We start from the raw sequence: 16511 nt of genomic DNA on the forward strand, positions 1-16511 counted from the left end.
CAGCTGCTACTGTAAGACTTGATGAAGGATTAACCCTGTACTGCCAGCTGCTACTGTAAGACTTGATGAAGGATTAACCCTGTACTGCCAGCTGCTACTGTAAGACTTGATGAAGGATTAACCCTGTACTGCCAGCTGCTACTGTAAGACTTGATTAATGAAGGATTACTTGATGAAGGATTAACCCTGTACCAGCTGCTACTGTAAGACTTGATGAAGGATTAACCCTGTACTGCCAGCTGCTACTGTAAGACTTGATGAAGGATTAACCCTGTACTGCCAGCTGCTACTGTAAGACTTGATGAAGGATTAACCCTGTACTGCCAGCTGCTACTGTAAGACTTGATGAAGGATTAACCCTGTACTGCCAGCTGCTACTGTAAGACTTGATGAAGGATTAACCCTGTACTGCCAGCTGCTACTGTAAGACTTGATGAAGGATTAACCCTGTACTGCCAGCTGCTACTGTAAGACTTGATGAAGGATTAACCCTGTACTGCCAGCTGCTACTGTAAGACTTGATGAAGGATTAACCCTGTACTGCCAGCTGCTACTGTAAGCTGCTACTGTAAGACTTGATGAAGGATTAACCCTGTACTGCCAGCTGCTACTGTAAGACTTGATGAAGGATTAACCCTGTACTGCCAGCTGCTACTGTAAGACTTGATGAAGGATTAACCCTGTACTGCCAGCTGCTACTGTAAGACTTGATGAAGGATTAACCCTGTACTGCCAGCTGCTACTGTAAGACTTGATGAAGGATTAACCCTGTACTGCCAGCTGCTACTGTAAGACTTGATGAAGGATTAACCCTGTACTGCCAGCTGCTACAGCTTGATGAAGGATTAACCCTGTACTGCCAGCTGCTACTGTAAGACTTGATGAAGGATTAACCCTGTACTGCCAGCTGCTACTGTAAGACTTGATGAAGGATTAACCCTGTACTGCCAGCTGCTACTGTAAGACTTGATGAAGGATTAACCCTGTACTGCCAGCTGCTACTGTAAGACTTGATGAAGGATTAACCCTGTACTGCCAGCTGCTACTGTAAGACTTGATGAAGGATTAACCCTGTACTGCCAGCTGCTACTGTAAGACTTGATGAAGGATTAACCCTGTACTGCCAGCTGCTACTGTAAGACTTGATGAAGGATTAACCCTGTACTGCCAGCTGCTACTGTAAGACTTGATGAAGGATTAACCCTGTACTGCCAGCTGCTACTGTAAGACTTGATGAAGGATTAACCCTGTACTGCCAGCTGCTACTGTAAGACTTGATGAAGGATTAACCCTGTACTGCCAGCTGCTACTGTAAGACTTGATGAAGGATTAACCCTGTACGTCACACCATCTGGTTGTTCATTACTACAAATATTTCAAACTATTTTGGGGGGGAAGTTTTATGCTTTTTGATAATGTATTAATAATACAAATGAAAAAAGACAGAATAGAACTTGAAACTAATGTTTAAGACCAACAACAGATTAAGGGGAACGTAGTACAAAGAAGGACTCTTTTCATTCGAAAAATGAAAAGCTAGTTGTCATTGTCCTAAAGTTCACGGCCCTCTCTATCAGGCTAGAATGGAGCGTCTCTGTGTCCACTGCCGGTGAATGTCAGTGGACATGTTGGCCAAATCATTGTCCAAGGCCATTTTACATGTCTTTCATTGGGAATGATATTGCCCTGAGGCAAAAAAGAAAAGTAGCCCGACTGCACAATGTTGCCCTGAGGCAAAAAAAAAAATTCATTTCATTTTTTAAATAAATATAAAAACTAAGTGTTTGAAACCTATTAAATATTCTCCTTTAGAGGTTCCTACACAAGTACATATTTTTATTGTCTCTATTTAAACATGTAAAATAATTAAATGCATTGTACCCTTCACTCACACCATGCCCTCAGGTCGCTCTGCTTCCTGAAAGAAGGTCCCGCCCCCAATTGATACGTCATACCAACTTCTGCACCTCATTGGCTTGTTTACACACATGTCATCTCGTATTGTCATGTGTATGGGGGCAAAAAGGTTGTGTGCAGTAGAGTGTTAAACAGAAAACACATGAAGGAAGATGTTATGAATCTTACAGTCACATATTTTCAATGATTAACTTGAATCAGAAAATGATCTTAACCTGTCAAAAAAAAGAATAATACAAAATAATGAGATATATATCTTGGCTTTTTACAAGCAAACTAGACCCAAATGCAATGTGTGGAAGGACAATCCTGCTTGAACTGTACACCAGAACACATGAAGGAATATTATTACCAGTGGAAAAGTACTAATTGTAGTAAACACACTGCTTGTATTGTAGTCAAATATACATGAAATAACACAGGAAATAGGGGAAAACAGCCAGTGAAATTCTCGCAGAAAGAAACAGTTTGTTTTTCTCATCCAGCTCTGCTCATTCAGGCAGCTTCAGAAAGAAACCCTGGGCCAGCAGCACCCAGTGGTGACAAACAAACAGGCCAAAAGCCTCAGAGAGCAGGGCACTGCTGTCCTCTAGTGGTGAGGTTGAGGTACTTACAGAAGTTGCCAGGAGGCTGGATGCTGTGCCTGGTCAGAGAACACCATCCTACAGGGAATATGTCTCTGGAGTCAAACTGGCACCAGTAGTCGAAGGCCCCTCTCCAGCCGTCAAACATCACAAAGATCTCATCACCTAAAAATAAAGATTACAATAACAAACAGTAAGACGTAGCAGGAGATACATCAACCACACGACAAATAGGGGACAAAGGAACAATAGTGTTATAGTAAATAAAACACATTATAGAGTTACAGTTATAAAGTTGTCCTCCAAAGAGATGGGGTAAAGGTGGGTTAAATTAAAAAAAGATATTGGTCACCTTTGACCTCTCCGATGGTTGCCGGGCAGATCAGGTAGGGGTTCTTCTTGTCCACTGCTTCTAGCTTCATCCCAGGTTTAAAGAGGTTCTGGGAGGGCTTGGAGGGTTCCTACACACACATAACTCTGTTAGTCCAGACCAGACAGATCTGTTTATATACACACACACAGAACTCTCTGTTAGTCCAGACCAGACAGATCTGTTTATATACACACACGTAAATCATTGAGAACTCTCTGTTAGTTAGCCTAGACAGATCTGTTTATATACACACACAGAGAACTCTCTGTTAGTCCAGACCAGACAGATCTGTTTATATACACACACGTAAATCATTGATCAGTAAATCAATACAGTACAGCTTTAAGGTCCAATGTGAAATGTTCCATTTTTCTTCCTTGACCTTTTTAAAAGCTGTGGCTGGTGCCATCTCTGCTCCAGTCAGGGTTCTCAGGAGGAACATAGGCCACGAGGAGGCATTCATTCTGAAGCCTAAAGACAACTCAAAGAAAAAGTTCAAGATTAAGAATATATTGCTGCTTTATTGCTGATATGTGTTATAATGTGTTACGCTATAATGTGTTATAATGTGTTATGTTATAATGTGTTATAATGTGTTATAATGTGTTATAATATGTTATAATGTGTTATAATGTGTTATAATGTGTTATGCTATGATGTGTTATAATGTGTTATAATGTGTTATAATATGTTATAATGTGTTATAATGTGTTATAATGTGTTATAATATGTTATAATATGTTATAATGTGTTATAATGTGTTATAATGTGTTATAATATGTTATAATGTTATAATCTGTTATAATGTGTTATAATATGTTATAATATGTTATAATGTGTTATAATGTGTTATAATGTGTTATAATATGCCATAATGTGTTATAATATGTTATAATGTGTTATAATATGTTATAATATGTTATAATGTGTTATAATGTGTTATAATGTGTTATGATATGTTATAATGTGTTATGCTATAATGTGTTATAATGTGTTATAATGTGTTATAATGCTATAATGTTATGTTATAATGTGTTATAATGTGTTATAATGTGTTATAATGTGTTATGTTATAATGTGTTATAATGTGTTATGCTATAATGTGTTATAATGTGTTATAATGTGTTATAATGTTATAATGTGTTATAATGTGTTATAATATGTTATAATGTGTTATAAATTATGTTATAATGTGTTATAATGTTATAATATGTTATAATGTGTTATAATGTGTTATACTATAATGTGTTATATTATAATGTGTTATAATGTGTTTAATGTTATAATGTTATAATGTGTTATAATGTGTTATAATGTGTTATAATGTGTTATGCTATAATGTGTTATAATGTGTTATAATGTGTTATAATGTGTTATAATGTGTTATATGTTATAATGTGTTATAATGTGTTATAATGTGTTATAATGTGTTATATATGTTATATGTTATAATGTTATAATGTTATAATATGTTATAATATGTTATAATGTGTTATAATGTGTTATAATGTGTTATGTTATAATGTGTTATAATGTGTTATAATATGTTATAATGTGTTATAATGTGTTATAATATGTTATAATGTGTTATAATGTGTTATAATGTTATAATGTTATAATGTGTTATAATGTGTTATATGTTATAATGTGTTATAATGTGTTATAATGTGTTATAATGTGTTATAATGTGTTATAATGTGTTATAATGTGTTATGCTATAATGTGTTATAATGTGTTATGTTATAATGTGTTATAATGTGTTAATGTGTTATAATGTGTTAATGTGTTATAATGTGTTAATGTGTTATAATATGTTATAATATGTTATAATGTGTTATAATATGTTATGTGTTATAATGTTATAATGTGTTAATGTGTTATAATGTGTTATAATGTGTTATAATGTGTTATAATGTTATAATGTGTTATATGTTATAATGTGTTATAATGTTATAATGTGTTATAATGTGTTATAATGTGTTATAATGTGTTATAATGTGTTATAATATGTTATAATATGTTATAATGTGTTATAATATGTTATAATATGTTATAATGTGTTATAATGTGTTATAATATGTTATAATATGTTATAATGTGTTATAATGTTATAATATGTTATAATGTGTTATGCTATAATGTGTTATAATGTGTTATAATATGTTATAATGTGTTATAATGTGTTATAATGTGTTTATTATAAATGTTATAATGTGTTATAATGTGTTATAATGTGTTATAATGTGTTATAATGTGTTATAATGTGTTATAATGTTATAATGTGTTATAATGTGTTATAATGTTTATAATGTGTTATAATGTGTTATAATGTGTTATAATGTGTTATAAATGTTATATGTTATAATGTGTTATAATATGTTATAATGTGTTATAATAATGTGTTATAATGTGTTATAATGTGTTATAATGTGTTATGTTATAATGTGTTATAATGTGTTATAATGTGTTATAATATGTTATAATGTGTTATAATGTGTTATAATGTGTTATAATGTGTTATAATATGTTATAATGTGTTATAATATGTTATAATGTGTTATAATGTGTTATAATATGTTATAATATGTTATAATGTGTTATAATGTGTTATAATGTGTTATAATGTGTTATAATGTGTTATAATATGTTATAATGTGTTATAATATGTTATAATGTGTTATAATATGTTATAATAATGTTATAAATGTTATAATATGTTATAAATGTGTTATAATATGTTATAATAATGTTATAATGTGTTATAATTGTTATAATGTTATAATGTGTTATAATTGTTATATGTATATATGTTATAATGTGTTATAATGTGTTATAATATGTTATAATGTGTTATGTTATAATATGTTATAATGTGTTATAATGTGTTATGTTATAATATGTTATAATGTGTTATAATGTGTTATAATATGTTATAATGTGTTATAATGTGTTATAATATGTTATAATGTGTTATGTTATAATGTGTTATAATATGTTATAATGTGTTATAATGTGTTATAATATGTTATAATGTGTTATAATATGTTATAATATGTTATAATGTGTTATAATGTGTTATAATGTGTTATAATGTGTTATGCTATAATATGTTATAATGTGTTATAATGTGTTATAATGTGTTATAATGTGTTATGCTATAATGTGTTATGCTATAATGTGTTATAATATGTTATAATGTGTTATAATGTGTTATAATATGTTATAATGTGTTATAATGTGTTATAATGTGTTATAATATGTTATAATGTGTTATAATGTGTTATAATGTGTTATAATATGTTATAATGTGTTATGCTATAATGTGTTATAATGTGTTATAATGTGTTATAATGTGTTATAATATGTTATAATGTGTTATGCTATAATGTGTTATAATGTGTTATAATATGTTATAATGTGTTATAATGTGTTATAATGTGTTATGCTATAATGTGTTATAATATGTTATAATGTGTTATAATGTGTTATAATATGTTATAATATGTTATAATATGTTATAATGTGTTATAATGTGTTATAATATGTTATAATGTGTTATAATGTGTTATGCTATAATATGTTATAATATGTTATAATGTGTTATAATGTGTTATAATGTGTTATGCTATAATATGTTATAATATGTTATAATGTGTTGTGTTATAATGTGTTATAATGTGTTATACTATAATATGTTATAATGTGTTATAATGTGTTATGCTATAATATGTTATAATATGTTATAATATGTTATAATGTGTTGTGTTATAATGTGTTATAATGTGTTATACTATAATATGTTATAATGTGTTATAATGTGTAATATGTTGCTATTATATGTTATAATGTGTTATAATGTTATAATATGTTATAATGTGTTATAATATGTTATAATATGTTTATAATGTGTTATAATGTGTTATAATGTGTTGTGTTATAATGTGTTATAATGTGTTATACTATAATATGTTATAATGTGTTATAATGTGTTATGCTATAATGTGTTATAATATGTTATAATATGTTATAATGTGTTATAATGTGTTATAATGTGTTATAATATGTTATAATATGTTATAATGTGTTGTGTTATAATGTGTTATATATGTTATAATGTGTTATAATGTGTTATGCTATAATATGTTATAATGTGTTATAATGTGTTATAATATGTTATAATATGTTATAAATGTTATAATGTTATAATATGTTATAATGTGTTTATAATGTTATATAATGTGTTATAATGTGTTATGTTATAATATGTTATAATGTGTTAATGTGTTATAATGTTATATAATGTGTTATAATGTGTTATAATATGTTATAATATGTTATAATGTGTTGTGTTATAATATGTTATAATGTGTTATAATATGTTATAATGTGTTGTGTTATAATATGTTATAATGTGTTATAATGTGTTATAATGTGTTATGCTATAATATGTTATAATATGTTAATGTGTTGTGTTATAATGTGTTATAATGTGTTATACTATAATATGTTATAATGTGTTATAATGTGTTATACTATAATATGGTATAATATGTTATAATGTGTTATACTATAATATGGTATAATATGTTATAATGTGTTACGCTATAATATGTTATAATGTGTTATAATGTGTTATGATATGTTATGATATGTTATGATGTGTTATGATATGTTATAATGTGTTATAATGTGTTATGCTATAATGTGTTACACTATAATATGCTATAATGTGTTATGTTATAATATGCTATAATATGCTATAATATGCTATAATATGTTATGCTATAATATGCTATAATGTGTTATAATATGCTATAATATGTTATGCTATAATATGTTATAATGTGTTAATGTGTTATAATGTGTTATGTTATAATATGTTATAATGTGTTAATGTGTTATAATGTGTTATGTTATAATGTGTTATAATGTGTTATAATGTGTTATGTTATAATGTGTTATAATGTGTTAATGTGTTATAATGTGTTATAATGTGTTATGCTATAATGTGTTATGTTATAATGTGTTATAATGTGTTATAATGTGTTATAAATAATGTTATAAATGTGTTATAATATGTTATAATGTGTTATAATGTTATAATGTTATAATATGTTATAATGTGTTATATGTGTTATAATGTTATAATGTGTTATAATGTGTTTATAATGTGTTATAATAATGTTATAATGTGTTATGTGTTATAATATGTTATAATATGTTATAATGTGTTATAATATGTTATAATGTGTTATAATGTGTTATAATGTGTTATGCTATAATGTGTTATGTTATAATGTGTTATAATGTGTTATTATAATGTGTTATAATGTGTTATAATGTGTTATAATATGTTATAATATGTTATAATGTGTTATAATGTGTTATAATATGTTATAATGTGTTATAATGTGTTATAATGTTATAATGTTATACTATAATGTGTTATAATGTGTTATAATGTTATGCTATAATGTTATAATGTGTTATAATGTGTTATAATGTGTTATATGTTATAATGTGTTATAATGTGTTATGTTATAATGTGTTATAATGTGTTATAATGTGTTATAATGTGTTATAATGTGTTATAATGTGTTAATGTGTTATAATATGTTATATGTTATAATGTGTGTTATAATGTGTTATAATATAATGTATAATGTGTTATACTATAATAATGTGTTATAATGTGTATAATGTGTTATAATGTGTTATTATAATGTTATAATATGTTATAATGTGTTACGCTATAATATGTTATAATGTGTTAATGTGTTATGTTATAATGTTATAATAATGTTATAATGTGTTATAATATGTTATAATGTGTTATAATGTGTTATAATGTGTTATAATAATGTTATAATGTGTTATAATGTGTTATAATGTGTTAATATGTTATAATGTGTATAATGTGTTATAATGTGTTATATGTTATAATATGTTATAATGTGTTATAATGTGTTATGCTATAATGTTATAATGTGTTATAATGTGTTATAATATGTTATATAATGTGTTATAATATGTTATAATGTTGTTATAATGTGTGTTATATGTTATGTGTTATAATGTGTTATAATATGTTATAATATGTTATAATATGTTATAATGTGTTATAATGTTATAATGTTATAATGTGTTATAATGTGTTATAATGTGTTATAATTATAATGTGTTATAATGTGTTATTATAATATGTTATAATGTGTTATAATGTTATAATGTGTTATAATGTGTTATAATGTGTTTATAATGTGTTATAATGTTATAATGTGTTATAATGTGTTATAATGTGTTATAATATAATGTGTTATAATGTGTTATAATGTGTTAATAATATGTTATATGTGTTATAATGTTATAATGTGTTATAATGTGTTATAATGTGTTATAATGTGTTATAATGTGTTATAATGTGTTATGTTATAATGTGTTATAATGTGTTATAATGTGTTATAATGTGTTATGTTATAATGTGTTAATGTTATAATGTGTTATAATGTGTTATAAATGTTATAATGTGTTATAATATGTTATAATGTTATAATGTGTTATAATGTGTTATAATGTGTTATAATTATAATGTGTTATAATGTGTTGTTATAATGTGTTATAATGTGTTATAATATGTTATAATATGTTATAATTATATAATATGTTATAATGTGTTATAATGTGTTATGTTATAATATGTTATAATATGTTATAATGTGTTATAATGTGTTATAATGTGTTATGCTATAATGTGTTATAATGTGTTATAATATGTTATAATGTGTTATAATGTGTTATAATGTGTTATAATGTGTTATGCTATAATGTGTTATAATGTGTTATAATGTGTTATAATATGTTATAATATGTTATAATGTGTTATAATGTGTTATAATATGTTATAATATGTTATAATGTGTTATAATGTGTTATGCTATAATGTGTATAATGTATATTGTGTTACAATATATGTTATACTATAATAGGTTATATAAAAAGCACACCCAGAGGAAATGATTTAGTGTAGAGGTGCTGACTAACGGTGAATAAACTGGAAGCTATAGAAACAAAGAGAGTCGCACCATCCATGTACAGCTGTCAGAGGTTTACATGTCATGTTATAATATGTTATTATATGAGATGTTATAATATGCTATATGAGATGTTATAATATGTTATATTATAATATGTTGTTATAATATGTTATAATATGTTATAATATGTTGTTATAATATGTTATAATATGTTATAATATGTTATAATATGTTGTTATAATATGTTATAATATGTTATAATATGTTATAATATGTTATAATATGTTATAATATGTTATATGTTATAATATGTTGTTATAATATGTTATAAGTTATAATATGTTATAATATGCTATATGAGATGTTATAATATGTTATAATATGTTATGTTGTTATAATATGTTATAATATGCTATATGTTATAATATGTTATAATATGCTATAAGTTATAATATGTTATGTTATAATATGCTATATTATAATATGTTGTTATAATATGCTATATGTTATAATATGTTATGTTATAATATAATATATGAGATGTTATAATATGTTAGAATGTGCTCTGTTATAATATGCTATATGAGATGTTATAATGTGCTATATGTTATAATATGTTATGTTATAATATAATATATGAGATGTTATAATATGTTAGAATGTGCTCTGTTATAATATGCTATATGAGATGTTATAATGTGCTATATGTTATAATATGTTATGTTATAATATGCTATATGAGATGTTATAATGTGCTATATGTTATAATATGTTATGTTATAATATGCTATATGAGATGTTATAATATGTTATAATATGCTATATGAGATGTTATAATATGCTATAATATGTTATGTTATATGTTATAATATGCTATAATATGTTATGTTATAATATGTTATAATATGCTATATGAGATGTTATAATATGCTATATGAGGTGTTATAATATGTTATGTTATAATATGTTGTTATAATATGCTATATGTTATTTAATAATATGTTATGTTATAATATGTTATAATATGCTATATGATATGTTATAATATGCTATAATATGATATGTTATAATATGTTGTGTTATAATATGTTATGTTATAATATGTTATACTATGTTATACTATGTTATGTTATAATATGTTATAATATGTTATAATATGTTATGTTATAATATGTTATAATATGCTATATGAGATGTTATAACAGCGGAGTCAATCACCACCTTCCGGAGACACCTGAAACCCCACCTCTTTAAGGAATACCTAGGATAGGATAAAGTAATCCTTCTCACCCCCCTTAAAAGATTTAGATGCACTATTGTAAAGTGGATGTTCCACTGGATGTCATAAGGTGAATGCACCAATTTGTAAGTCGCTCTGGATAAGAGCGTCTGCTAAATGACTTAAATGTAAATGTAATGTTATGTTATAATATGCTATATGTTATTTTATAATATATTATGTTATAATATGTTATAATATGTTATAATATGTTGTGTTATAATATGTTGTGTTATAATATGTTATAATATGTTATAATATAATATGTTATAATATGTTATAATATAATATGTTATAATATGTTATAATATGTTATAATATGTTATAATATGTTGTTATAATATGTTATAATATGTTATAATATAATATGTTATAATATGTTATAATATGTTATAATATGTTGTTATAATATGTTATAATATGTTATGTTATAATATGTTATAATATGTTATAATATAATATGTTATAATATGTTATAATATAATATGTTATAATATGTTAGAATATGTTATAATATAATATGTTATAATATGTTATAATATGTTATAATATGTTATAATATGTTATAATATAATATGTTATAATATGTTATAATGTGTTATAATGTGTTATGTTATAATATGTTATAATGTGCTATAATGTGTTATAATGTGTTATAATGTGTTATAATATGTTATAATGTGTTATAATATGTTATAATATGTTATAATGTGTTATAATATAATATGTTATAATGTGTTAAAAGCGATTATATGTTATTACATTATATGTTATTTCTATGCAGCACAATTCAGGATATAGTGCAGCCTTTACCCAGCAGGTCCCTATAGGCTGGATGTATAATAAACTGTCATATCTCTCTATGTAGCCTTACCCAGAGGTGGCTGTAACATGTCATATCTCTCTATGTAGCCTTACCCAGAGGTGGCTGTAGCATGTCATATCTCTCTATGTAGCCTTACCCAGAGGTGGCTGTAACATGTCATATCTCTCTATGTAGCCTTACCCAGAGGTGGCTGTAACATGTCATATCTCTCTATGTAGCCTTACCCAGAGGTGGCTGTAACATGTAATATCTCTATGTCTACCCAGATGTAGCCTTACCCAGAGGTGGCTGTAACATGTCATATCTACCCAGAGGTGGCTGTAACATGTTATATCTCTCTATGTAGCCTTACCCATGTCATATCATCTCTATGTAGCCTTACCCAGAGGTGGCTGTAACATGTCATATCTCTCTATGTAGCCTTACCCAGAGGTGGCTGTAACATGTCATATCTCTATGTAGCCTTACCCAGAGGTGGCTGTAACATGTCATATCTCTCTATGTAGCCTTACCCAGAGGTGGCTGTAACATGTCATATCTCTCTATGTAGCCTTACCCAGAGGTGGCTGTAACATGTCATATCTCTCTATGTAGCCTTACCCAGAGGTGGCTGTAACATGTCATATCTCTCTATGTAGCCTTACCCAGAGGTGGCTGTAACATGTCATATCTCTCTATGTAGCCTTACCCAGAGGTGGCTGTAACATGTCATATCTCTCTATGTAGCCTTACCCAGAGGTGGCTGTAACATGTCATATCTCTCTATGTAGCCTTACCCAGAGGTGTAACATGTCAACATGTCATATCTCTCTATGTAGCCTTACCCAGAGGTGGCTGTAACATGTCATATATCTCCTCTCATGTCCCTATACCCAGAGGTGGCTGGTCATGTCTGTAGCCTTACCCAGAGGTGGCCATGTCAGTCTCCAGAAAGAGGTGGCTGTAACATGTCATATCTCTCCCGTCCAGACGGAGACGCAGACGTGTACCCATCATACCCATCACCGTGGCGATGCAGATGGACGTGTTGTTTCCAGAGGTGGCTGGCATGTCATATCTCTCTATGTAGCCTTACCCAGAGGTGGCTGTAAAGTCTATTAGCCTACCCAGGGTGGGAAATCTCTCTATGGGACAGGGGGAGACAGGATGGCAATGGATCATGTCATATCTCTCTATGTAGCCTTACAGAGGGGGAGACAGGAGGGCAATGGATCAGTCAATAATGGACTGGGGGAGACAGGATGGCAATGGATCAGTCAATAATGGACTGGGGGAGACAGGATGGCAATGGATCAGTCAATAACGGAATGATCTGCTTATATGGGGCGGTGGGTAGCCTAGTGGTTAAGAGTGTAGGGGCGGTAGGTAGACTAGTGGTTAAGAGTGTAGGGGAGGTAGGTAGCCTAGTGGTTAAGAGTGTAGGGGAGGTAGGTAGCCTAGTGGTTAAGAGTGTAGGGGAGGTAGGTAGACTAGTGGTTAAGAGTGTAGGGGTGGTAGGTAGCCTAGTGGTTAAGAGTGTAGGGGTGGTAGGGGCGGTAGGTAGACTAGTGGTTAAGAGTGTATGGGAGGTAGGTAGACTCCAGAGTGGTTAAGAGTCACATGGTAGGGATGTCGGTAGGTAGCCACTGGTTCCAGAAATGTAGGGGTGGTAGGTAGCCAGTGGTTAAGAGTGTAGGGGCGGTAGGTAGCCTACTGGTTAAGAGTGTAGGGGGGTAGGTAGCCTAGTGGTTAAGAGTGTAGGGGCTGGGTAGGTAGCCACTGGTTAAAGTGTGGGGGAGACAGGTAGCCTAATGGTTCAAGAGTGTAGGGGGAGACAGGCCTGGTTAAATGGATCAGTCAATAATGGACTGGTTAAGGGAGACAGGATGGCAATGGTAGTCAATAACTGGTTAAGAGTGTAGGGGCGGTAGGTAGCCTAGTGGTTAAGAGTGTAGGGGCGGTAGGTAGCCTAGTGGTTAAGAGTGTAGGGGCGGTAGGTAGCCTAGTGGTTAAGAGTGTAGGGGAGGTAGGTAGCCTAGTGGTTAAGAGTGTAGGGGAGGTAGGTAGCCTAGTGGTTAAGAGTGTAGGGGAGGTAGGTAGACTAGTGGTTAAGAGTGTAGGGGTGGTAGGTAGCCTAGTGGTTAAGAGTGTAGGGGTGGTAGGGCTGGTTAGATAGGGGAGGTAGGACTAGTGGTTAAGAGTGTAGGGAGGTAGGTAGCCTAGTGGTTAAGAGTGTAGGGGCGGTAGGTAGCCTAGTGGTTAAGAGTGTAGGGGGTAGGTAGCCTAGTGGTTAAGAGTGTAGGGAGGTAGGTAGCCTAGTGGTTAAGAGTGTAGGGGAGGTAGGTAGCCTAGTGGTTAAGAGTGTAGGGGCGGTAGGTAGCCTAGTGGTTAAGAGTGTAGGGGCGGTAGGTAGCCTACTGGTTAAGAGTGTAGGGGCGGTAGGTAGCCTAGTGGTTAAGAGTGTAGGGGCGGTAGGTAGCCTACTGGTTAAGAGTGTAGGGGCGGTAGGTAGCCTAGTGGTTAAGAGTGTAGGGGCGGTAGGTAGCCTAGTGGTTAAGAGTGTAGGGCGGTAGGTAGCCTAGTGGTTAAGAGTGTAGGGGCGGTAGGTAGCCTAGTGGTTAAGAGTGTAGGGGCGGTAGGTAGCCTAGTGGTTAAGAGTGTAGGGCGGTAGGTAGCCTAGTGGTTAAGAGTGTAGGGGCGGTAGGTAGCCTAGTGGTTAAGAGTGTAGGGGCGGTAGGTAGCCTAGTGGTTAAGAGTGTAGGGGCGGCAGGTAGCCTAGTGGTTAAGAGTGTAGGGGAGGTAGGTAGCCTAGTGGTTAAGAGTGTAGGGGCGGTAGGTAGCCTAGTGGTTAAGAGTGTAGGGCGGTAGGTAGCCTAGTGGTTAAGAGTGTAGGGGCGGTAGGTAGCCTAGTGGTTAAGAGTGTAGGGGAGGTAGGTAGCCTAGTGGTTAAGAGTGTAGGGGCGGTAGGTAGCCTAGTGGTTAAGAGTGTAGGGGCGGTAGGTAGCCTAGTGGTTAAGAGTGTAGGGGCGGTAGGTAGCCTAGTGGTTAAGAGTGTAGGGGGAGGTAGGTAGCCTAGTGGTTAAGAGTGTAGGGGCGGTAGGTAGCCTAGTGGTTAAGAGTGTAGGGGCGGTAGGTAGACTAGTGGTTAAGAGTGTAGGGGAGGTAGGTAGCCTAGTGGTTAAGAGTGTAGGGGCGGTAGGTAGCCTAGTGGTTAAGAGTGTAGGGGCGGTAGGTAGCCTAGTGGTTAAGAGTGTAGGGGCGGTAGGTAGCCTAGTGGTTAAGAGTGTAGGGGCGGTAGGTAGACTAGTGGTTAAGAGTGTAGGGGGCGGTAGGTAGCCTAGTGGTTAAGAGTGTAGGGGCGGTAGGTAGCCTAGTGGTTAAGAGTGTAGGGGCGGTAGGTAGCCTAGTGGTTAAGAGTGTAGGGGCGGTAGGTAGCCTAGTGGTTAAGAGTGTAGGGGAGGTAGGTAGCCTAGTGGTTAAGAGTGTAGGGGCGGTAGGTAGCCTAGTGGTTAAGAGTGTAGGGGTGGTAGGGGCGGTAGGTAGCCTAGTGGTTAAGAGTGTAGGGGAGGTAGGTAGCCTAGTGGTTAAGAGTGTAGGGGCGGTAGGTAGCCTAGTGGTTAAGAGTGTAGGGCGGTAGGTAGCCTAGTGGTTAAGAGTGTAGGGGCGGTAGGTAGCCTAGTGGTTAAGAGTGTAGGGCGGTAGGTAGCCTAGTGGTTAAGAGTGTAGGGAGGTAGGTAGCCTAGTGGTTAGAGAGTGTAGCCTAGTGGGGCGGTAGGTAGCCTAGTGGTTAAGAGTGTAGGGGAGGTAGGTAGCCTAGTGGTTAAGAGTGTAGTAGGGGAGGTAGGTAGCCTAGTGGTTAAGAGTGTAGGGCGGTAGGTAGCCTAGTGGTTAAGAGTGTAGGGGGGTAGGTAGCCTAGTGGTTAAGAGTGTAGGGGAGGTAGGTAGCCTAGTGGTTAAGAGTGTAGGGGCGGTAGGTAGCCTAGTGGTTAAGAGTGTAGGGGCGGTAGGTAGCCTAGTGGTTAAGAGTGTAGGGGAGGTAGGTAGCCTAGTGGTTAAGAGTGTAGGGGAGGTAGGTAGCCTAGTGGTTAAGAGTGTAGGGGCGGTAGGTAGCCTAGTGGTTAAGAGTGTAGGGGCGGTAGGTAGCCTAGTGGTTAAGAGTGTAGGGGAGGTAGGTAGCCTAGTGGTTAAGAGTGTAGGGGAGTAGGTAGCCTAGTGGTTAAGAGTGTAGGGGTGGTAGGTAGGTAGCCTAGTGGTTAAGAGTGTAGGGGAGGTAGGTAGCCTAGTGGTTAAGAGTGTAGGGGCGGTAGGTAGCCTAGTGGTTAAGAGTGTAGGGGCGGTAGGTAGCCTAGTGGTTAAGAGTGTAGGGAGGTAGGTAGCCTAGTGGTTAAGAGTGTAGGGGCGGTAGGTAGCCTAGTGGTTAAGAGTGTAGGGGCGGTAGGTAGCCTAGTGGTTAAGAGTGTAGTGGGGAGTGTAGGTAGACTAGTGGTTAAGAGTGTAGGGGCGGTAGGTAGCCTAGTGG

The 16511-nt window shown here is 32.2% G+C and overlaps 1 protein-coding gene across 3 annotated transcripts in view; it reads right to left on the reverse strand.

Annotated features, from left to right (window-relative positions):
* The window catches only part of scml2 (Scm polycomb group protein like 2), a 44167-nt gene extending 32083 nt beyond the window's left edge, over positions 1-12084 (reverse strand). For all 3 annotated transcript variants that reach the window (XM_065022666.1, XM_065022662.1, XM_065022661.1), the window contains exons 1-4: positions 12062-12084; positions 3257-3345; positions 2854-2962; positions 2532-2666 (exon numbers count right to left, since the gene is read on the reverse strand). In XM_065022666.1, the coding sequence (XP_064878738.1) occupies positions 2532-2666; positions 2854-2962; positions 3257-3345; positions 12062-12080 (352 nt within the window). In that variant the 5' untranslated portion in view covers positions 12081-12084. The remainder of the gene's footprint in view (positions 1-2531; positions 2667-2853; positions 2963-3256; positions 3346-12061) is intronic.
* Between the last annotated feature and the right edge of the window lie 4427 nt (positions 12085-16511).

Source organism: Oncorhynchus nerka, linkage group LG2 (assembly GCF_034236695.1).
Source record: "Oncorhynchus nerka isolate Pitt River linkage group LG2, Oner_Uvic_2.0, whole genome shotgun sequence".
NCBI classification, from domain to species: domain Eukaryota; kingdom Metazoa; phylum Chordata; class Actinopteri; order Salmoniformes; family Salmonidae; genus Oncorhynchus; species Oncorhynchus nerka.